The following is a 22,750-nucleotide window of genomic DNA, read 5'->3' as shown; positions in this document are numbered from 1 at the left end:
TTGGGTCCGAGCCCCTCTGGCAGAGACTGGGCCTTCATGGATGCTGGGTATTGGACAGAGAAGATAGGAGAAGTCATAGGCATATAAGAGAGTCTTTATTGCAGAGCAAGTAGCTAACAAGGAGCCATCACATAAGCAGTCCTTCAAAGTAGCCTTACAATGTAGCCGCACAAAGCAGCCCTTGCTAATACAGTAGCAAACATAGAAGCCATACTAAGCATCCATGCACTGGCTGGTCAACAGCACATCTTTATACCAACTTAGACAAAAGAGGCTTCTTGCCAAATAGTGACATCAATACTTGGGATACAGAAAGGCACGCCTGCACATTGTGTACAGTATAATTGCTGTGACCTTACTTTTGTACCTGCATATGGCAAATTGGCCTTGAGCATCCGGCATACTCTGGACAGGGCCCCCACATTCAAATTAGCCTTGAACATCCAGCGTACTCTGATCAGGGTTTCCACAACTATGAAGGAAGTGAACCAGGCTAATGGCTGGAGTCAGGGTGCTATTTTAAATGGTACTACAGTGGGGCCTTGACTTACAAGTTTAATTCGTTCCGAGACCGAGCTCGTTAAGGAGCTCGTTAAGGAGCTCATTAACTCGCTCATTAACTCAAAGTACTCTATCAACTCAATGCAAAAAGTCGGCCAAGAGACAGCTGGTATCTCAAAAAACTCGTTAGTCGGGACACTCGTAAGTCAAGGCCCCACTGTATTTGAGCCGAGACTTGAATACAGAAAGGAGCCAGACAGGTGCACAGCATTACTGGCAGAGGGACTGGCAGGAGCCAAGCTTTGAGGCAGGGACTTGCTTGGCCTATTCAGAGGAAGGTGGTAGGAGGAGGGGTAGGCAGGGCCCAGGTTGTATAAACAGCTGTGGGCTTGGATAAGGAGTTGGGATTTTGTTCTAAGGGTGAGGGAGGGTTTTAAGCAGGGAAATGACAGGTGATTTACATTTTAATGGGTTGCCTATTTGCTTGGTAGAGCACTGGGTTTTTGCTGTGCTTTGACACCAGGTTGGAGGCTACTGACAGAGTCCCTGGAGAGATGATGTGGCTTAGAGTAGCCTGGTAGTGATGGGGTCAGAGAGCAGTGGGTGGATCTGGGACAGAGGAAAGGCTAATGGGATTTACAAATTGAGGTGAGGGTGCAGTTAGTGAGAGGAGAGGAAACCAAGAGATTTCTGGCTTTGGGATTTGAACTCTGGATAGATGATGATGGTGCCATGTATTTGCTGACACGGAGGACCAAGCGTGGAGGAGGGGAAGTAAAGAGCTCAACTTGGGATAACCTGGGGTAGGAGGATGGGAAGTGGATGGAGTTACAGATAAAACAAGATTGGCCATGAGTTTTATCAACTCATACCATGTTGACTTTGGAGCATGAGTTCATGAAAGTTCCTTATCCTATTTTTACTGGTTTTGTATATGTTTGAAATTTTGCATAATCATAAAAAGGAAGAAGCTTTGGGAGACAAAAGCGTTCTGTGTTGGATGTGTTGTTTGAAATGGAAATGCAAGTCAGCAGTTGGGTGGATGAGTTTGGAGTTCACTGCTGGGAATAAAAAGTTTAAGCTGCATAGAAAGTAAGGTAAGAGGGCCCAGGCCTCAGCCCTGGGGTGTGTCAGCAATTAGAGGTCAGGCAGGAGAAGAAGGGCCAGGAGGGGAGAGGAGAAAGAGGGGCAGGTGGGGCAAGAGGGAAGTCTGCAGGGTGTTGGTAAAGCCAGGAGAAAGTTTCCAGGAGGGAGGGGCGCCTGTGCTGGATTCTGCGGAGAGGTCATCATTGGGTTTAGCGAAATGGGTAGTGGGCGACCAGAATGACTGGCGTTAGTCCATTGCGGAGAGTGAAAGCTTGGCTGTTTTGTGTTGGAGAGAGAATAGGAGATGAGAAGGTGGAGCCAGAATCACTTTTACGTGATTGTGCCTGGATTCCAGTATCTGCTTTGCCACTCACTAGCTGTGAGACCTCACGTTTTTTCATATGTAAAATGGGGATAGTACTAACCCTTGTCTTCTACAGTTTCTGTGACGGTTGAATGAATTAATGTGTGTAAAGTGCGTGGCACATGGTAAGCTCTGATTATAGGTGTTTGCTCCTAATGTTATTATTACAGGTGGAAGATCTGAGTGCTTGCATGTGTTCTTGTGGAGATGGGGGGAAAGGGGTGATTAATGAGAGAGGATACTTGCTCCACTGAAGGCTTGAGAAAGCAAGAGATCAGCCAGGTGGATAGGTTAGCCTTTGGTAGGAACAAGGAGAATTCATTTGCCAGGATGTAGTATTGACAGGCATAAACCACTTGAGAAGTTGTACAGTTGGCAGAATTTTGTGCTCTTTCCTTGTCAGTAAATCTCTTCAGTAAAACCAGTATCTTTTCATCAGGTTCTACTCATCAGAGTGGTATTCTGCCTCGGTTGAACTGATGGCTCTGGGCCTTGGTGTCCTCATGTGTAAAATGACATAGTATTTTTTTTTAAAATATATTTTATTGATTTTTTACAGAGAGGAAGGGAGAGAGATAGAGAGTTAGAAACATCGATGAGAGAGAAACATCGATCAGCCACCTCCTGCACATCTCCTACTGGGGATGTGCCCGCAACCCAGGTACATGCCCCTGACCGGAATCGAACCTGGGACCCTTCAGTCCGCAGGCCGACGCTCTGTCCACTGAGCCAAACCGGTTTCGGCTGACATAGTATTTTTTGATGATGACTGAGTTTTCTTCAACTCTGAAATTCTCTGTGCCCTCTTTTGTTTCAGGTCATCGCTAATCTTGGCTTTGTCTAAATTTTTAAGCCAACAAAAGAATGAATGGGAATGAACAGCGGAAACCATTTAGGTTTCCCAAAGAAAGACCTATTTCCTGTACAGAGACTGTTGTAGCAGCAGTAACATCAAGATATCCTATATAAAACCAGCTTTTTAAAATCAGTATGATGGAATTTCCTTTTAGATGCTGACTTCGTCAAAGCCTTAAAAATGCTTGCTAGTAAAAGTTGGCAAATGTATTGTTATTTTATTGAACAGTAGAAGAGTCTAAATGTTATTTTATGGAAAACTTAATTTCCTGCCATGTGTTTTAACTTAGGGCATGGCTAGTTGAGGTTTCAGTTGCGAAATCTTTTGATCCGTTAAGTATGAGAACAAGTACAAATGTTAAAACATAAAGTTTCTCCATCATGTTTTACTTATTCAATCAAAGTAAAGAAAAAAATGGCATACAACAAGGGCCATGATTACAGATCTTAATCATGTGAAACTAGCTTCAGAATAAAATAAAGATTCGGCCTTCAAAAAAGATTTTGCTAATGTTTTTAATCCACTTTGCTAGAAATCTTTATGTAGTGTACAGTATTTGTATTAACGAAATAAAATAGTATTAAAAATCATGAATTGTACAAGATATTGTGTGTGACCACTTCTAGCAGTTGTGCCCAGATTATGAGGACTAATGGCAACAGATATATTAGTGTGTGAGTTACTACCAGGAGGCATAAAGCATCTAATAACATTGTTGGTCATAGGGACTATCCAAATGAAAATAGGACTTTTTCAATAGAAATTTAGCTTCTTTCCCTTCTTCATTGAATTTTGTATTTGGACATTGGCAAATGATTGGTGATTTCGTTTCACATAGATGAGCATGTGATTGTGAAGCATGCTCACATGTTTCAGTTGGAATTCTGTGTTCCTCTTCCTCCTCCAGCCAGCGATTATGAATGTTGGCTTTTCTGCCACCAGGTGACCGACCCTTTGGGATGTGTTTAAAGCTTACACATATCTAGCTCTGTTCATGAGTCTGACAGATGCCAGTTAAGCTGTTATAAATGAATTAATCTAGCTGTTGGCTTTGTTTCTAAAGATTATCATATTGAAGGAAAATAATGTTTACAAAATAAACATTTCTGGAAACCTAAGAAAAATGAGAGTAATCTATATATATAAAAGGCTAATATGCTAAGTGTCTGACCGATTGCTATGATGCGTACTGACCACTAGGGGGCAGGCGCTCAATGCAGGAGCTGCTGAGCTGCAGTGACTTGGCAGCGGCGGTTCTCAGGTGACACACCCCAAAACCAGAGAGGAGGGAGCCTGATTCCTTGTGGGGCCTCGGGATTCCACCTTCGGCAGTGGGTTATGTTGTTGCTGGGGCACTGTCGGCCCGAATCTGGTTTACTGTACACTTGTGTTTGTGTTCCACACCCTGTACGACAGCAACTTTGCAGAGTGCCCTCTCGCACTCTGGGACCCCTTGGGGGATATTGGAGAGCCAGTTTCAGCCCGATCCCTGCAGGCCAGGCTGAGGGACCCCACCTGCCAGAGGGACAACACCCCCCACCCCAACTCCGCAGAAACCAGGGAGGGACCGAGGGAGGTTGGCTCCAGGGTGTGTCCGGCCCTTCTTGCCCAGTCCCGCCCCATTGGCCACCTTCTAATTAATTTCCTTTCAATGTACACGAATCCGTGCAGTGGCTCACTAGTAATGTAATAAAGGAGAACCCTCTGATGATTCTTATTGTCTTTGTAGTAAGATATTTAAAATCGACTGTGTGGCAAACATAAGATTCCTGTTCTGCTGAGGAGACTTGCCTTCCCTGACTTCTATAGTTTTGAGCATGAATCTAGATTTTCTGTAGTGTTTTTCCCCCCACCTAACATTTTTTTTAAGCAACAAGGGCTCCCAAACTTCTAACATTTGTTCTAGAAACCAATTTTAAGTGACTTTAAGTTAGAGTTTCCATTTATTCTGCAAATATTTACTGAGTCTTACTGTGTGTTAGTCCTGGGGAGTTAGTATAGATATAAATTCTACCCAATATCTGATCTCAGAAGGCATGTGGTCTGTGTGAAAGACTTGTTCCTGAGTATTTATAATTACATCAATATGGGCTAAATATGATAATAAAGGCAGATCATTTTATGGGTAGAGTTGAGAGGATGGAGAGAAGAGGAAGGCCTCCAGCAGAGGTCTGGAAGGTGGGGTATGGGGTTGATAGACAGGACTGAGAGCGTGTGCCACATGCCAAATGACTAGGCAGCATTGGGGAGGTAGACAAGTGTCAGGTGCCTTTGAGGACCAGCATGCTGTCCAGTTTGGCTGGTAAACCAGTAGCACAGGGATCCAAGAGGAGCTTAAGCTGGTATGAGTTACAAAGGCCTTTAGCATTCTTTTATATTTGTAGTGGAGTGTTAGCCCTTGAAGGTTTTTGAGCTGGAAAGTAACTCAGTGAGGTCAGAACACTAGGAGTATTCATCTGTTTTGTAGTTGCTTTTAATTTCTGCAATTTGTATGTCATGGACTTCTTGCAGGTTCAGAACAAACACAGGTTCATAGCTAACATAGTCCCACTTTGCATAGGTTGTACTCACAGAGAATTTAGACGCCAGGCTTACAACAGGTCTTCATTTCCTGAGCAATTCTCAGGGTGCCCAGCCTGGTGCATGGCACATGCTAGACTTGCAACAGATAAACGCTTGCTTATTAAGCAGTCCCTTCAATAGATGGTTTTTGTATGTAGAATAAAACTCAATTAGTATTTTAAAAATGTTTTTATTGCTTATTTAAAGGGAGATGAAGGGAGAGGGATAGAGAGAGAGAGAGAGAGAGAAACATCAATGAGAGAGGAACGTCATTGATGCCTGCCTCCTGCACGCACCGCACCCTACTGGGGATCGAGCCCACGACCCCGGGCATGTGCCCTGACTGGGAATGGAACCAGCGACCTCTTAATTCCTGGGTCAGTGCTCAATAGCTGAGGCACACTGGCAGGGCTCAAAAAGAAAATAATTAAAATTTGTTCACCTGGTGGTAGGCAGCATTTTAAAGCAAAGCATGCTTTACCTTGTTTTGCAATTTTAAGAAACCACATCTTTGTAGATTTTGAAAAAACCTGAGTTACCAGAAAGCCACAGTTTGTTCCTTGCATTGTGTACACACTAACCTCAGCCAGTTCATCTTTTGACTCAAAGGTCGTGACGGCAGCTAAGGTGTGTGGAACAGCCAATGAGTCACCCTCTGTGAAGAGGCTCCGCCTGCTTGTTGCTGATCAAGACTTTTCCTTTAAAGCCGGCCAGTGGTGAGTGACTTTTCTGTTTCTAGGGGTTGTATGTGCTCAGGAAGATGCCACCAGATAGAAGGTCTTGTTTTTGTTTTTGGAAAGGACGTCTGTGGCCCACTGTTTCTCCTGAGGGGTAGGAATCTAGACCACCTCCGTTCAGGGTGAGCCCTCCTTGACACAGAGAACCAGTTTCTTTCCTAGCCTCAGAGCTTGCCTCGGTTTTGAGCCCAGACCCCCTCAGTCATACATGAAAATTGCTGCCTTGAGTTTTTCTTATTGAAACAAAGCAGCTAGTTCTGGTCCATGAACCTGGCAACTGATAATTCTGTCTGTAAGATGGTTGCTAGTAAAATGCACTGAAGTAATCTAACCTGGAGTTACGGGTTGCCGGGGATTGATGTTTTCAAAAATTAGTGTTCCTTACGTCAAATTCAGAGGAAACAGCAGTCTGGAAAGAAGAATAACCGGTATGTCACAGAGCTGACCACCCTCTCAACCAAGTTCCTGCATCACTCATATCTCGTCTGGGTTGAGTTTATTATCAGTGCTGAGTTCATTATCAGGAGCCCCAGGCAGGCCTAGCGCACACCACACTCATGAGTCGGCCCGCTGGGCTCTGAGGACTAGTCAGTATGCTGACAGGGTAACAGCCCAGCTGTCCCGTCTCGTCCCACTCCCTGCGAATGGCCTCACGGAGCTGCAGTTCACGTTGAATTGTAAATAAAGCAACTTGTATTTCCTTAGGAAAGGTGTGTTTGGGTGTATGTTTCCTTTATTTAAATAAAGCATTCACTTCTAAATGAATTTCTGGCATGTCAGTGCGGTCGCATTTCTTAGGAGTCACTTGACTAATTTTGGCAGTCCATCTGGAAATGTGGTTTTGTTAGAAGGAGCATGTGTGATAATAGCAAGTGTGATAATAGCAAGAGTTAGCAGTCTTGTGTTAATAGTTTGCCTTTGAATTTAGAACTAGAAAACAAGATGCTGATTGCAATAATTTGCGTTTGTGAAGCAATTTACTGCAATCTTTGCACATGTTCAGTGATACATATTAAATGCATTTGGGCTGTTTTAGGGGGGAGGTGGGCAACATTTTTACCCTTCAAAACTATTTAGCAGTTATTACATTGGAAAATGGAAACTTTAATTGTAACGATCTGTCTTTCCACATTTCCCTTCTGGGGAAGTATTTGTGTCCTGTGCACAGCATTGTCTCTTTGCCTTCAACTCTGAATTGTGCCAAGACTGTCCCCAGTCCCTGATTAGAAAAATCCCATGCATTGGTTTATAACGCTGCTACCATGGTGTGCCTGCAAGTGTATTAGCACTTGCAAACTGTGGTTACCTGATGAGGAAAATGTCATCATTCTCCAGTGATATATATATATATATATATATATATATATATATATATATATATATTCCATTGTGATCTCAAGATAAAATTATTGAGGGTGTTATATATCCCATATCAGTGAATGGATTTAGTCAGGTTACTGATGTTAGGACTGGTTTTAGTATGTGGCTGATAGATTCTGGCTTCGGAGGTCATCTCTGGCTGGTTAGCTATGACCCTTTCCCTGCCAGGTGTCACTCAGCACTCATTCCTGGCACCTGGATCCTCCTCTTTTAAAAGATTGCTCCCTTAGCACTAATAGATGGCATGGCTGTAGGGACTGTGAATTCCTTTGACTTCATGGGGACAGCATAGCCATTTGCAGATTTTGTCATAGCTCATTTAATTGCATTTATTTGTTAACTTTCCAATCATTAGGGGTTTATTGAGGGCAGGAACCAAGACATCCTTGCATCTTGACATCCACCGTGAACCACAGCGCCTGTACGTGGTAGGCATGTTCCGTCTGCAGTGTTTGCGCAAGGAAGGGTGAGGGGTTCTGCGGACCATTGCTGAGGACAGTTTGGGATCTCAGGAAAGCACTCAGGTAGCCATGGTTTGCATGCTTGGTGTGTGCCGGGCACTGGGACTGCGCTGGCCAGGACAGGGCTGCCTGGACAGTTGGATGTGGATATGTGTGGTTCGCTACGGAATCGGGCCCTTTCTCTCAGTTCTTCATATACTCACACATCTGGAGGTACGGTAGGTGGAGGTGCAGTAGGTGCCTCATCTCAGCTCCAAGAGTGCTAATCATGCAAAGGGATTACTGTGTGTATGTGTTTCAGACACTTTCTTGGACAGATGTTTTATTAAATATGTATTGTACATATTTTCTTAAATCCATTCAGGTGAGGTTTTTATGTCATTTGAATTCTTCTGTAGCATTTAATGGAGTCCTTCTTTCTAAAGGTGTCAGTCTTTCCAGAGTTTCTAGAGAAGAGGGATTTCTTTTCACTCACCTGAGAATGGTCTTTAGCAACACCAAGCAGCAGAGGGCGCTATAATTCAGGCGATGAAGCTGCAAAAGTAGCTCATTGATGTATTTATTTTTTAAAACATGGAAGCTGTGGAGATGCTATATACCTTCTCTGAGAAAGCATATAGCATCTGTGTTAATAAGTGTTAACTATAGTTTTTAAAAATTGCATCTTGTCTGAAATGAAAGGGAAATTAAGGCATTCATGGGAAATGGTCAATTAAATATAGGCAAAAGTAAGCTAGGGACCTTTTCTGGAGTACTTCCAGTCCAGAACTGGTTTTTAAAGACTATAAAAAATGACCGGATATTTAAGGTCATAGAGCAAAAGAGAACATCTTTTAAGGTCATAGATCAAATCAGTAGAGAACATTGTGTGCTTTTTGTGTAAGTCTACTGGTAGGAAAACAGCTGGGGAAAATGATACTATTGCTCTGTGATGGCTGAGAAACATCAAGATTGGATGTTTACGTTTCTTAGACATGGAGATGAGAATCTTTTGTGGTCCCAGATTCCAATAAATTTTTCTTTCTTGGTATGTGACTAGGTCTGTTGCATTTCTTAGACCCCACCCAAAAAGGGTTCCTGTGGCATAGAATTCCTGAAGGCTGGAAACTTCCAGGAGTCCTAGCCTATAGGAGTGTGGTCAGAAGAAAATATTTCAAATATGAGACTTCCACAGCTTAGAAGGCCAAACCTGTTCAGTTTGTCAAATACCAGTGAAAGAATTTCCGTTGCTTTTCTTTTCACCTTTTAAAATTGTTTGAGATACACTTTACAAATCATAAAATTTACCCATTTGAAGTATAAAATCTAGCCACTTAAAATGGTTTTTACTATATTCACAGAATTGTAAAACCATTGGCACAATCAAATTAGAACATTCTCATCATCCCCAAAAGAAACCCTACTCCAGTTAACATTGACTCCCATCCTCCTTAGACAACTATCTATTTTGTGTATATATTTGTTTGCCTATTCTGGATATTTCATACCAATGGGATTATGCAATATGTGGTTTTTTTCTATGATTGGCTTCTTTCACTTACCATATAATTTCCAGTGTTCATCTATGTTGTAGCATGTATCATTACTTCATTCCATTGTATGGTTATAATTTATTTTGTTTATATATTCATCAGTTGATGAACATTTAGATTGTTTTCACTTTTAGGCTACTATCAATAATGCTACTATGAATATTCATGTGCATGTTTTGAGTGGACATATGTTTTCATTTCTCTTGGATATATACCTAGGAGTGGAATTGTTGATAGTATGATAACTCAGACATTGTCAGGCATTGCCAAACTGTTTTCCAAAGTGGCTGTGCCATTTTGCAGTCCTACCAATTTCTCTAGATCCTCACTAATGTACAAGGCTTCCAATTTCCTCACTAACACTTGCTGTTGTCTGTTTGATTCGCCATCCATCCCAGTGAGTGTGAAGTGTTAGTTCATAGTAATTTTGATTTGCATTTCCCTAATAACTTAAAATGTTCATGTGTTTATTAGTCATTTTATATATCTTCTTTGGAGAAATGTTCATACAAATCCTTTGCCCATTTTTTTATTTGAGTTGTCTTTTTTTTTTTATTGAGTTATAAGAATTATTTACATATTCTGTATACAAATCCCTTATCAGATGTATGATTTGAAAATATTTTTTCCTATTCTGTCAGTTGTCTTTTAATTTTCTTGTTGGGATCATTTATAGCACAATGTTTTTAATTTTGATTCAGTCTAGTTTATTTTTTCTTTGACCTTTGTATTTTGGTGTCTAGGTAACTGTTGCCATGAAGAGTTACTCCTGTGTAAGTCTTCTAAGAGCTTATAATTTTAGCTCTTACATTTAAGTCTGTGAGCCATTTTGAGTTAACTTTTGTATATGGTGTGAAGTAGGGATCAAACGTTCTTTTTATATATGGATATTCACTTGTCCCAGCACCATTTATTGAAAGGCTCTTCTTTTGCCTTCGAATTGTGTTGGTACCCTTGTTGAAAATTAACTGGCCATAAACTTAAGCGTTTATTTCTGGACTTTCAGTCCTTTTTCATTGATCTATAAGCCTGTTCTTATGCCAGTATCACAGTGTCTTCATTAATGTAGCTTTAATAGTAAGTTTTGGTGATTCTGGGTTCCTTGAATTTCCATATTAACTTTATGATCAACTTATCAATTTCTGCAAAGAAACCAGCTGGGTTTTGATAGATAATGCATTGAATCTACAGATCAATTTGGGGAAAATGCTATCTTAACATATAAAGTCTCAATCCATGAACATGAGATGTCTTCCCATTTATTTACATCTTTGATTTTTTTTCAACAAGGTTTGGTGGTTTTCATTATACTACAAGTCTTTTGCTGCTTTTGTTAAATTTATTCCTAATTATTTTATTCTTTTTTATTCTATTAAAATATAATTATTTTTCTTAAACTCACATTTAGATTGTTCATTGCTGGTTTATAGAAATACAATTGATTTTGTTATTGATTTTGTATCCTGCAACCTTATTTGACCTATTACTTAGTTTTATTATCTTCATAGTAAATTCTTAGGACTTTCTATATACAACATCATGTCATCTGCAACTTCTTTCTCTCCTGTCTGGATGCTTTTTATTTCATTTTCTTGCTTAATTGCCTTGGTTAGAACCGCTAGTACAATGTTGAATAGAAGTGATGGGAGCAGACATCCATGTCTTGTTTCCGTTCTTAGGGGTGCGGCGGGGACAGACTTTCAGCCTTTTACCATCAAATATGGTGTTAGCTATGGGTATTTTGTAGCTGCCTTTTATCAAGCTGAGTAAGTTCCCATTTATTCCTAGTTTGTTGAGTATTTTTATTATCTAAGGATGTTGAATTTTTTCAAATGCCTTTTCTGCATCTGTTGAGACTCTCCTTTATGAAGTGGTGTATTTCACTGGTTGATTTTCAGATGTCAACCTACCTTATATTCCTGGGATTTTTGTATTTGTATTCACAAGGAATATTGATCTATAGTTTCCCTCCATGTGATACTTTTCTCTGGTTTTGGTATCACGGTAATAGAATGAGTTGGGAAGTGGTCTTTTCTTATTTTTTGGAAGAGTTTGTGAAAGATTAGTATTAATTATTTTTTAAATGCTTGGTAGAAGTCATGAGTGATAACACCAGAACCTATCCTTTTCTTTGTGGAAAGTTTTAAAATTAGTCATTCAATTAATTTGTTATGGGTCTGTTCAGATTTTCTGTTTATTTTTTTAGTCTAATTTGGTAGTTTTGTGTCTTTTTGTTTCTTCTTTTTTTCTTAGTCTAGCTAAAAGTTTGTCAGTTTTGTTTACCTTGCTCCCCACTTTTAAAATTGCTTCAATAGTAATAACTTATTTGCCTTTCCTTTTAGGATTGATTTCTTTATCCCAGGAGTCTCTGTGGTTGGTGGGTTCTCAATATGCTCCAGCCCCCGACTGCTAGAACAGGAGAGAGTAATAGAATTGGCAGTGAAATATACGAACCACCCTCCTGCTGTCTGGATTCACGAACAGGTGAGCAGATCTCTGTTTAAACCTGAAGATTAGGGCATCTCTGCCTCCCACAGTTTGTGTTCAGCTCACTTAATCTAAGAAACTAGACTTGTGTGAGGAGGGTACATGCTCACAAAGAGCTCCTTTGCATCCTGAATTCAGGCTCCAAAAGTCCAAAGAAGCAGTCTTTTTGGTGCATTAAATATGACTCGAAGATACTTTGGGATCTGGAAGTGTCTTCTGAGACACCAAACAGTATTTAGTTGAATACTACCATAGGAGTAAAGCATTTTGCTTTATATGTAAGGTTGTGAAAATTGGCTCTTTATATGTCTTGTAAATTTTAAATCTACACATCACATTATTTTGTCCTAATAATCCTAAATAAAAGGGAATTAAACTACCATTCTGTCATCATTTGGAGGGAACATGTCCCTGATCACATACTGCTCGGGCCAGAGCTGAGCACGCTAAATCTGTGGGGTCAGTTCCTCTCCATGGCAGGCTCTAGAGGGCTCGTCACATGGGGTTCTGAGAGGGAATCCATGTTGGCTGCTAATAACTCGTGCTTCCTCACGGGACTCAAACACAGCCTACATAAGCGGCATGTTCATCCCCTGCTAGAAGTCTGATAACACGAAGGGGCTCAAGCAGGTCAGTTATTAGTCTTCTTAGGTTTTGAACCTTGTGCTTTTTTCACTGCCATCACCTTCACTTCTCAAGTGTGCCGACTTGATTTACCAACAACCCATCCCATCCCAGGCATTCTCTTAATCCCCTTTACCAAAAAGGTGTACCAGTACAGATATTGTATATATTTTAAAAATTTATATCAAGGGGCAAAGGAACTTGAATAAAACAGTTTTGAAAAAGACAACTAAAATGGGAGGAATCATATTACTCAAATTTAAGATTAAATAAAGCTACAGTAATCAAAACAGTGTGGTATTGATACAGGGATAGACACACAGCTCAATGGAACAGAATAAAAAGTTCAGAAATAGACTGATATACATATGGCCACTTAGGTTTTTTTCATTGATTTATTTTTATTTTTAGAGAGAGTGGAAGGGAGGGGGCAGAGAGAGAGAGAGAGAGAGAAACATTAGTGTAAGAGACACATCAATTGGTTGCCTCCACACGTGCCCCCATCAGGACTGAGAATCGAACCTGCAACCCAGGTACATACCCTTGATTGGGAATGAAACACACAACTCGGTGAATGGCCTGACACTGTAACCACTGAGCAATGCCAGCCAGGGCTGGCCACTTGATTTTTGACAAAGGTGTTAAAGAAATTCAATGGAGAAAGGATAACCTTTTCAACAAATAGTGTTGGAACAATTGCCTATCCATACCCAAAAAAAGAACCTCTCATACTTTTTATTCAAGATTAAATCAAAATAGGTTATAGATCTAAGTATCACTTGGAGTGCGGGTGAATTTCCCGCCAAAATATAAGATGGCTCTGTCTTTTGGTTTTGTTCCATCCACCAAAAGGGTGGATTACAAACAAATATTTGGTAATACGCAGTTACAATCGGCCCGAGTTTACACGTTTCCCGCACTCCACCGCAAATCTATATGAACCGAGTTAAAGACGGCTCCCGCGGAGTACGCGCAATTCACGCGAGCCGACTTAACTCGTTTCCCGCACTCCAAGTGGTATAAAACATGAAACTATATGTTTTAGAAGAAAGCATAGGAAATATTCAAAACTTGAGGGCAGGCAAAGATTTCTTAGACATGACACCAAAAAAGCAAGATCCATAAAAGTTTGATAGATAGACTTAATTAAAATTTAAAACTTTTTAATGCAAAAGACACTATTTACAATTTTTTACAAATAAGCTGAAAACTAGGAGAAAGTGTTTGCATTTTAGATATCCAGCAAAGGACTTGTATCCAGAATTTATAAAGAACTCTCAAAAATCAGCCAAAACAACAAGCATAATTTAACAATGGTCAGAGGATTGAAGAGACACTTTATTAAAAAGGCTATAAGGATGGCAAATAAGCAGTGAAAAGATGTTTAACATCTCTAAACATTAATTATTAGGGAAATGCTGAGTAAAACCATAGTAGTGGGATATCTCTTCAGACCTATTAGAATGACTCAAATAGAAAATATTGATAATGCCAAATGCTGACAAGGTTGTAGAGCAACTGTAACTATTATATTGCTAACAGTAATGCAAAGTTCTATAGCTATTCTGGAAAGCATTTTGGCATTTTTGTATGAAATTAAATACACACTTACCCTAGGGCCCAGCAATACCAATACTAGAGAGATGAAGGCTCTGTTCATATTAAAGCCTGTACATGAATGTTTATAGCAGTTCTGTTCATAATTATCACCAACTGGAAACACCCCAAATGACCCACAGTAGGTGAGTGGGTAAGCACACTGTGATGCTGTATTGTTATTCAGCAGTAAAGGCAGAGGAGCTGTTTATTGATGGCACACAACAGCTTGGGTGAATCTCAGAGGCATTGTGGTCAGTGAAAGAAGCCAGTCTCAAAGATTATGTACTGTATAATCCCATTTATGTCACATTCTGGAAAACAAAAATACAATGACGGAAAACAGATCAGTAGTTGACAAGAGTGAGGGGTGGGGAAGGGGGTGAGCATAGAAGGACAGCACAAGGGAGTGTTTTGGCTTGAGGGAGCTGTTTTAGATCTTGATTCTGGTGGTAGTTACACAGTTCTGTGTATGTATTAAAATTCATAGAACTGTGCACTCAAAAAAATTTCCCTGTAAAATAATTTAAACAATAAAGATTTTTAAATCTGTGGGGGCATAAAAGTATATGGCCTTCCTATGGTTTACATGTCCAGTTGTCTGTTCAGAATAACCCCTAGCTGCTTGCCTTAGCATTTCCATCGTAAATGTATCCTGCCACATTTGTCCTCTGTCCTGAGTCCTCCCTTCGGTGTGACCTCAGCTGCATCATTCCTTTTTAGATTCTCTATCCATTATTATCTCTAGGCTACATCCTGAGTTTCTATAATATGCTGCAGGGATGGGGCCAGCAAGTTGTTCACGTGCCCCGCGCTCACTGTTAAAATGAGCCCAGCCATCCCGGCTCCTAGCGCCAGGAGCCCCTCCGGTTGTCAGCCTCCCACGTGACCTGACCTGGTCCTGGTCCATAACTCCCCGCTTGGTTTCATGCCTCATTGGCATTTCAATGAAGAAACTTATTCTTAGAGGCTATAGAAAATCTCCGAGTGGCATTGCTTGAATGCACATCCTAATTGTAGTGCTTGTTCCACTCTGCCCAGTGGGAGCTGCAAACGGCCTTTATGAAGTCAGATTTTTCTTGGAACCAGTCTCAGGTGCCTATATCCCTCCTGAGAATTTGTCTTATTAAGCTATTCAAGTGGACAATGGAGGCACGTGAGTGTCTGGGTGGCAGCAGGTTGCTCTGTTGGGACATGGAATAAAGTGCCATAAATGTCTTCCTTTATTTTATCTGTTTTGGCTCAAACTCCTGGCAGGGTAAAGGGTTCTAGACAGCTATTGTGTGTCTGCTCCCATAGCTGTGGAAGAGTTGTTTGTTTCACAAGTAGAAAATCTATACCCAGATTAGATACATTGCTATGTAATTGAAGGTAATATCCTTTTACTCACTTCCATATTGTGCTGTACAGACTGCGAGTCTTGTGCTCATGCTACCCTGGCAGTTTTTATTGATCAACAAAAGACAAAGATGGCTTTGATTCTTTCCAGATGCTAGCAAATTAGAAGATAGATCTCCTGAAGATTATTTTGTCACTAAAGAGACAAAGTCTTCTTGAGTATTATCTTTCCCTGGGGCGCGGTTTCTTGGCAACTTTAGGGTTGAAAATACTGTGGTTTCTAAAAACAATAACCTGAAGGCTTTGTTTGTTGTCATTACTAAGCATGCTGGAGATGACCACAGGAGAAAATCATTTCTTAGTCTCTTTTACTCTTAGAGTCTTAGAGATAAAGAGATAAACAAAGCAAACAAGAGGGGGAAGCACGGTGCAGAGAGATTAAATTCATTGTCATTGTTAGGCAGAGACTCTTGTATCATAAATTCTGTTTTCAAGATTTGAAAGGAAGGAGTATTTTAAAGCACTTTGGTAGCCAGTCTAGTGACTCTTACATTTTAGTACTACTTACAGAATGCCCCCTTGCTGCTAATTCCTTTTGTCAAAAATGGAAACCACTTACGTCCTTATGTAAAACTCTCTGACGTATTTAAAATAGTTCAAGTGGGTTTTCTTTTTCCCTTAGAGAAAGAATTTCCATTCATTTAACACTTCTTTACCAAGGGACCTTCTTTGTGAAATTCAAATAATTTTTCATTTTTTCTTAGATTTTCTCTAAGATTTTTTCTGTAACTTGTGGAGCCCCAGATTAAATGGATGTCAAAAAGGATTGCCTGTCATGCATGGTGCCAACGTGTGAGTGCTCAAGGTTTGGTCTTCAGAAAGCATGTGGTACATTATTACTTCTGAGGAGGGAGTTCATTTAGTTGATTTGTGTCAGGAGCGTGTAATGGAACACACCTATTCTCAATACAAATTTCTTAGTTTTAGGTTCTGTTTCTTAGTGACAGGAAAGAAGGAAGCTGGCACCCCGTGCTTTTTCTCAGCCACAGTGACCCCAGCATCCTCTTCTGTGGAGCTTAATTCCAACAGGGAGTGCCCCCAGTGTGGCATGTAATGCCCCCCACAGCCCTGAGGGTGAGCAGGCCCACTGCTGGGACCCATTTTCCAGATGCGGCTCAGAGAAGTAAAGGGACTGACTGGCTGGGTTGCATAGGGGCAGTGATTGAGTCTTCTAACGTCTAGGTTACTGTGTTTCCCCCTAAACTAGATGTTCTCAACCCTGTCCTTTCCAGTGGCCCCTTTCTAGAACTACCCTGAAATGAAATCCAAAGCTAATCTAGTTAACATAATTTTTTTAACATACTTCTCCAAGTGTGATACAAAGGAGAAATAAAGGAAAGTGATTAATAACCAAATACTTTATTTCAGTGTGTAAATGCTTGGGCATATTTAGAGCTAAGAGATAGAATGAAGTTGTCAGACAGCTGTCCCTCAATGTAGAATCACATGAATACACTGTCTGCAAGTGCAAGTGTGCAGGTTGTATGTTGACAGGACCACACACATGTTACCAACTGTGATGCAGTTTTCCAGAAAAGTGAATGAACATACTTAGTAATGGTCTGCACACAACAAAATACAGCCTACATAGTGGTTAGATTCTCGAAAACTCAGACTATGTTAGATCCGTGCGAAAAATAAAAACCTGCCAGTTTTTTTTGTAGAATGAGTTAGAGCAGGGTGGGCAAACTTTTTGATTCGAGAGCCACAATGGGTTCTTAAACTGGACTGGAGGGCCGGAACAAAAGCATGGATGGAGTGTTTGTGTGAACTGATATAAATTCAAAGTAAACATCATTACATAAAAGGGTACGGTCTTTTTTTTTTTTTTTTTTTAGTTTTATTCATTTCAAACGGGCCGGATCCGGCCCGCGGGCCGTAGTTTGCCCACAGCTGGTCTCAGGTCATTAGAAACCCGTTTTCACCTATGCATGCATGGCCCACGGGCCATTCGGAAGTCTGGCAGGCAGTCCTGTGCATTGCAGGTAATGGTGTACTACTAAACCGGCATTCTGAGTAAGAAAGCTCTGATTTGTCGCCTTTGCTGATTTCTGTGCTGTAAACATTCCCACAGTGGCAGATCTCAAACTAGCAGTAGGTACTTGCTCACAGAATTCCTGCGCATTCTACCATCGGCTTAGGAGGAGCCAGCGCCAGAACACCACTAACTGCACAGGACATAGCACCTCTCACCCTGCCCCTGAGTGCCAGTTGGGTTCTCCAAATCATTGTGACAATAAAGAAATGTCACTACAGGTCTCCAAAACATCCCCCTCAGAGCAGTCTCGCCTCTGGAGAACCAGGGCATTCAGCTCTGAGTCTGGTGTGACTTCACGGAGCAGTAGGTGCTTTATGTGTGTGTGTGTGGTGGGGGGGAGGTGGTACTCACTCTATGGTGTGAAGCCTCAGGCTTCCTGTTCGCACTGCTCCAGGGAGAAAGGAACAGTCTGAACAGTACTACAGTGGTGGCCACTGGCCTCAGTCTGTGGAGCAGGCCTGGCTGTGCCCTGCTGGCGACTAGAAGGAAGCCGCCGGTGCCCACACTTCTCAGCGCCAGTGAGTCCAGGGCAGCCACAGTCAGTGACACTTGCCCGTCCAGCCTCTCGGCTCCATGGCTTTGATCAGAACAGGAGTGCCACTCAGAAAAGGAAACTCATACGTCAGAGGTGTCCCTGTGCCTCTTTTCACAACCCAGGCCCTCACCTACATAGTTAACAAATGGCAGAGTTATTCAAGCGAATCCAGCTGTGAGTATGAGTCCCACAGGCAGAGGAGCAAATTGCCTGTGTCGTGGGCAAATGGAATCAACTCACAGGGTTCTGGGAAACTTGAGAGCAAGCTGGAAAAATAGTCCTAAATACAGATAGACACGCCGGAGGTAGACACAGTTCCCTCGGGAAGAACGTTTGGTTTTAGACCTGTGCTAAGACCTCAGGATCTTTCCTTTCCTGCCTAGTGCGCACTTGACTCTGAAGTGGCCGTGAGAGTGGGTGGAGAGTTCTTCTTTGACCCTCAGCCTGCGGACGCCTCTAGGAACCTCGTGATGATCGCAGGAGGAGTCGGAATTAACCCTCTGCTTTCCATCCTGCGGCACGCAGCCGATCTCCACAGAGAATGGGCAAACCAAGGAAGTGGATATGAGATAGGGACGATAAGACTCTTCTACAGCGCAAAAAACACCAGCGAACTCCTGTTTAAGGTAAGGGGAGATGTACGTTCCATAGCTTGCTGGGAGCAGACGTGTCATGGTACTAATTGTCCACGGAACTTGCCTCTCTCAGTTCTGTTTTCTCTGCAGCAGTTCCAACAAAAGGCCTGACAAATTTATTTTTTAATTTATTTTTTAATCCTCACCCGAGGATATTTTTCCATTGATTTTTAGAGAGAGGGAAAGACAGAGAGAAATATCTATGTGAGAAAAACACATTGATTGGTTGCCTCCTGCACAAGTCCTAACCGAGGTACTTGCCCTTGACTGGAATCGAACCCGGGACCCTTCAGTCTGCAGGCCGACACTCTATCCGAGGGGTGGGCAAACTTTTTGACTCGAGGGCCACAATGGGTTCTTAAACTGGACCGGAGGGCCTGAACAAAAGCATGGATGGAGTGTTTGTGTGAACTAATATAAATTCAAAGTAAACATCATTACATAAAAGGGTACGGTCTTTTTTTTTTTAGTTTTATTCATTTCAAACGGGCCGGATCCGGCCCGCAGGCCGTAGTTTGCCCACGGCTGCTCTATCCACTGAGTCAAACTGGCTAGGGCGGCCTGACAAATCTTAATCTGACCTTCAAATGAGAATTAGCCAACACATCTTACCAGGACAATTAGAACCGCTGGTGTTGAGGAGGCTCCCAGGGGCGTGATGTGATAAGGGCAGGTCCGGTGGGCTTGCATTTGGAGGTGGGTGGACAGAAAAGTCGCCATGGACCTGGGACTGTAAAGAGTCAGGAGAAGCACAAGTGGGCTCCTGTGTTTCAAGAGGAGGTGAGAAGTGTGTGCTTGGGACCCAGCTGGGTACATGAAACCCCCATCAGCTGCATCTGTGGAAACTAAGTACATTTGATGGAGAAGGCTTTCACCGGATTGCTTTGCAGCTGCAAGGATGAACAAAAGAACAGTAACAGTTAAAAAGACAGAACTGTGGTCAGTGAAACTGCTGCTTAATTGCCCAGGCTTGAGAAAAAGGGAAAAGAATAAACTCCCGGAGAGTTCGTAATATGCTTGTTAGCATATTCAGATTTCAATTAAAGCCAAATAGCCTCAGTACTCTGAGAGCTCTGGCCTGCTCGGCTGCAAACAATATCTCCGTAAGTAGAGAGCAAGAGCACAGACGTGTGCTGCATGGGAGGCGAGGCTCGGCGTCAGTGGTTGTGCACATCTGTTTTGATTTTTTAAAATTGTAGTGTGACCAAATATGTTTGACATTCCAGAAAAATATCCTCGATTTAGTAAATGAATTTCCTGAGAAGATTGCATGCAGTTTGCATGTTACAAAGCAGACTACACCAATCAGTGCAGAACTCAAGCCATACATCACGGGTGAGTCCCCTAAAGATGTTTTGACTGTCTCCCCATAGTAAAGTGGTGGACATGCCAGTTGGTTGAGTGTAGATGCTTTATTGTTTGGACTTGCTGGCTGGGAATGTCACTACCTGGAGAATAGAGAGGTGATTCATCATGGAAAAATAAGGAGAGATTAAGTTGGATTTATTTATTATATACTGTGTTCCTACGGTCCATATTAAAAATTTATTCTCCACATTTTTTTTAGGGGACCTTTGCATCATCACTGTAGCATGCATGCAAAGAATTTATATTCCAGCTTCGGCTGAACCGATGCCATTTGCCATTAATGGTAGTTTAAATTACTCGTGGTTTCCCCTGCCTGGAAGGATTTTTCACAAAACAGTTTCTTTACTGCTAAAGGCACTTTTGAATCTCTCCCAAAGAGCAGTAAGTTCACTGCCCGTGTCTGAGAGCGCATTGCGATTGTCTTCCCACTTTACTTGCCGTAAGTTTAGGAAACCGGAGATGTACTTTGCTGGGGCCTGGCCCAGGTGCCAGCAGGAGCCATCATGTGAATGACTCAAGACTGGGCTCACTAAGCTCCAGTTACTGAAAATAAACACTGTTGCTGCATTCTGGTTAGTCCTCCTCCTTTCAATACAAACATGTCTGGCTTAATTTGGTGTTTATTCTGTTTCTTGGTAGAAGGAAGAATAACGGAGAAGGAGATAAGAGAGCACATTTCAAGAGAGACTTTGTTCTACATTTGTGGCCCACCTCCAATGACAGACTTTTTCTCCAAGCAACTAGAAAACAGCCATGTTCCCAAAGAACACATCTGCTTTGAGAAGTGGTGGTAGGGAGCAGGCAAAGGTAGAAAGGAGAGGGTTGTGGGATTTACCCGGGACACGATTCGAGGCAAGATGAAGTTACCTCCACTCCATCTTTTCTTTAGGCTGTGGGCAGAGTGACCTGCTGGAGCAGAAAAGAAAAAACAGCTGACAAGACTTAAATGATCAACTTTTGGCAAAGAGTTCATTGAACTATTTTTTACTGTATTGACTTTCTTTTATTAGTAACTGTTTGATTATCTCATGATGTACCTTGAATTGATTTTTTTTCCCCTGAGGGAAAAAGAAGACATACACTTACATTTAATCATAAGAAAATGAGGTTTTGTGTGTGAAATGTAGGCTATCTTTAAATTATTTGACAGCAGCCTATATATCTTATATTCAATAAACTTATAATTTAAACACATTCTTAATCCTGTTTCTCTGAAAATCCTTTATACTCAATGTCCTAGTTGACCTTCCCATGGCCCGCAGCCCTGCTTCCTCAGGCCATCCAAGCCGGGTTTGGAAACAGAATATTGTTAGGGAAACTGCTTTAAGGAATTGAATAGCCGGCAGATTTGCTTAATGTGAATGAATATCCGAAGTGTGTATCCTGACTGATTGTTAGTTTCTTCTCAAATGAAACCCTTTCTGTGTTCAGTGTCCTGGCTGCCCGCCTTAGCGTCGCGTGTAGAGGCGGCTTCTTGCTGGGACAAAGGCCTTGGGGACCGCTGTGTTCCATGTGGAATCTGCCTTCGTTGGCTGGGCTGGCTGGCTATAGTCATGTGCTTAGGATTGATTAGGGGGTATAGAGCCGTTTCCAAATCCTGCTTCTCTGCCTTTTATTTCATCCCTTTGCCAGGGCCGTCTCTGGAAGCAGCAGCTCCTCAGCACATACTTGTTGAGTGACTGAAAGAAGCAACTCACATCTGACTTCTCACTAAGCCCAGGTGGGGAGGCAGTCCCAGGACGGGGAGAGGGAGAGGGAATGGTGCAGCCTCGTTCCAAGGCTGCCCTGGTGAAACTGCTAGAAAGCAGACTGTGGTTCTTATCCTTGTTTAGATTTTTTAAAATCCAAAAGAAATCCATGGGCCGGGGCCAGGCCACCCTTTCTGAGACAAGCAGTCTGGGGCGAAGGCTGCCTGCTGGGAGAGCGCTGAGGACACAGAGTCTGGGAAGGACACTCAGTGCGGGAAACCCAGGAGCTGCAGCCGAGAGAGTCCGTGCCTGGGCTGATGGAAAGCAGGTGCCCTCTCATCTCTGGCCGCAGCCTCCCAGGGACCGAGGGCTGAAACAGCCGTGATTTACGGGCTGACGATGGCTGGCATCACCAGTCTAGCCTCCACCCTGTTTTGAATTTTGTCAAGTGTTTTTTTAAAATATATTTTATTGATTTTTTACAGAGAGGAAAGGAGAGGGACAGAGAGTCAGAAACATCGATGAGAGAGAAACATCGATCAGCTGCCTCCTGCACACCTCCTACTGGGGATGGGCCCGCAACCACGGTACATGCCCTTGACCGGTATCGAACCTGGGACCTTTCAGTCCGCAGGCCGATGCTCTATCCACTGAGCCAAACCGGCTAGGGCGAATTTTGTCAAGTTTTAAGCAGAGATCATTTGTCAACTACTTCCTTTTCCCCCCCCCAATTACAGTTGACATTCAATATTATTTTATGTTAGTTTCAGGCATACAGCACAGTGGTGAGACATTTATATAATATACAAAGTAATCCCTCCAGGCAGTCTAGTACCCACCTGGCACCATGCATGGTTATTACAATATTATTGACTGTATTCCCTGTGCTGCACTTTCTATCC

General features: G+C 42.1%; 1 protein-coding gene across 4 annotated transcripts in view; it reads left to right on the top strand.

Annotated features, from left to right (window-relative positions):
* Positions 1 to 21,354, top strand: part of OXNAD1 (oxidoreductase NAD binding domain containing 1) — a 33,947-nt gene extending 12,593 nt beyond the window's left edge. For 2 of the 4 annotated variants that reach the window (XM_070433350.1, XM_070433351.1), the window contains exons 5-10: positions 5,979 to 6,085; positions 11,822 to 11,963; positions 18,541 to 18,783; positions 20,019 to 20,127; positions 20,800 to 20,950; positions 21,050 to 21,354. In XM_070433350.1, the coding sequence (XP_070289451.1) occupies positions 5,979 to 6,085; positions 11,822 to 11,963; positions 18,541 to 18,783; positions 20,019 to 20,127; positions 20,800 to 20,950; positions 21,050 to 21,065 (768 nt within the window). In that variant the 3' untranslated portion in view covers positions 21,066 to 21,354. Of the gene's footprint in view, positions 1 to 5,978; positions 6,086 to 11,821; positions 11,964 to 18,540; positions 18,784 to 20,018; positions 20,128 to 20,799 lie in introns of all 4 variants that reach the window. The other 2 variants (XM_070433353.1, XM_070433352.1) reach the window with 2 other exon arrangements.
* Positions 21,355 to 22,750: the final 1,396 nt, after the last annotated feature.

Source organism: Myotis yumanensis, unplaced genomic scaffold (genome assembly GCF_028538775.1).
Source record: "Myotis yumanensis isolate MYYU_CA2020_CCGP unplaced genomic scaffold, mMyoYum1.0.hap1 SCAF_14, whole genome shotgun sequence".
NCBI classification, from domain to species: domain Eukaryota; kingdom Metazoa; phylum Chordata; class Mammalia; order Chiroptera; family Vespertilionidae; genus Myotis; species Myotis yumanensis.
This window is presented reverse-complemented; position numbering and strand designations above follow the sequence as displayed.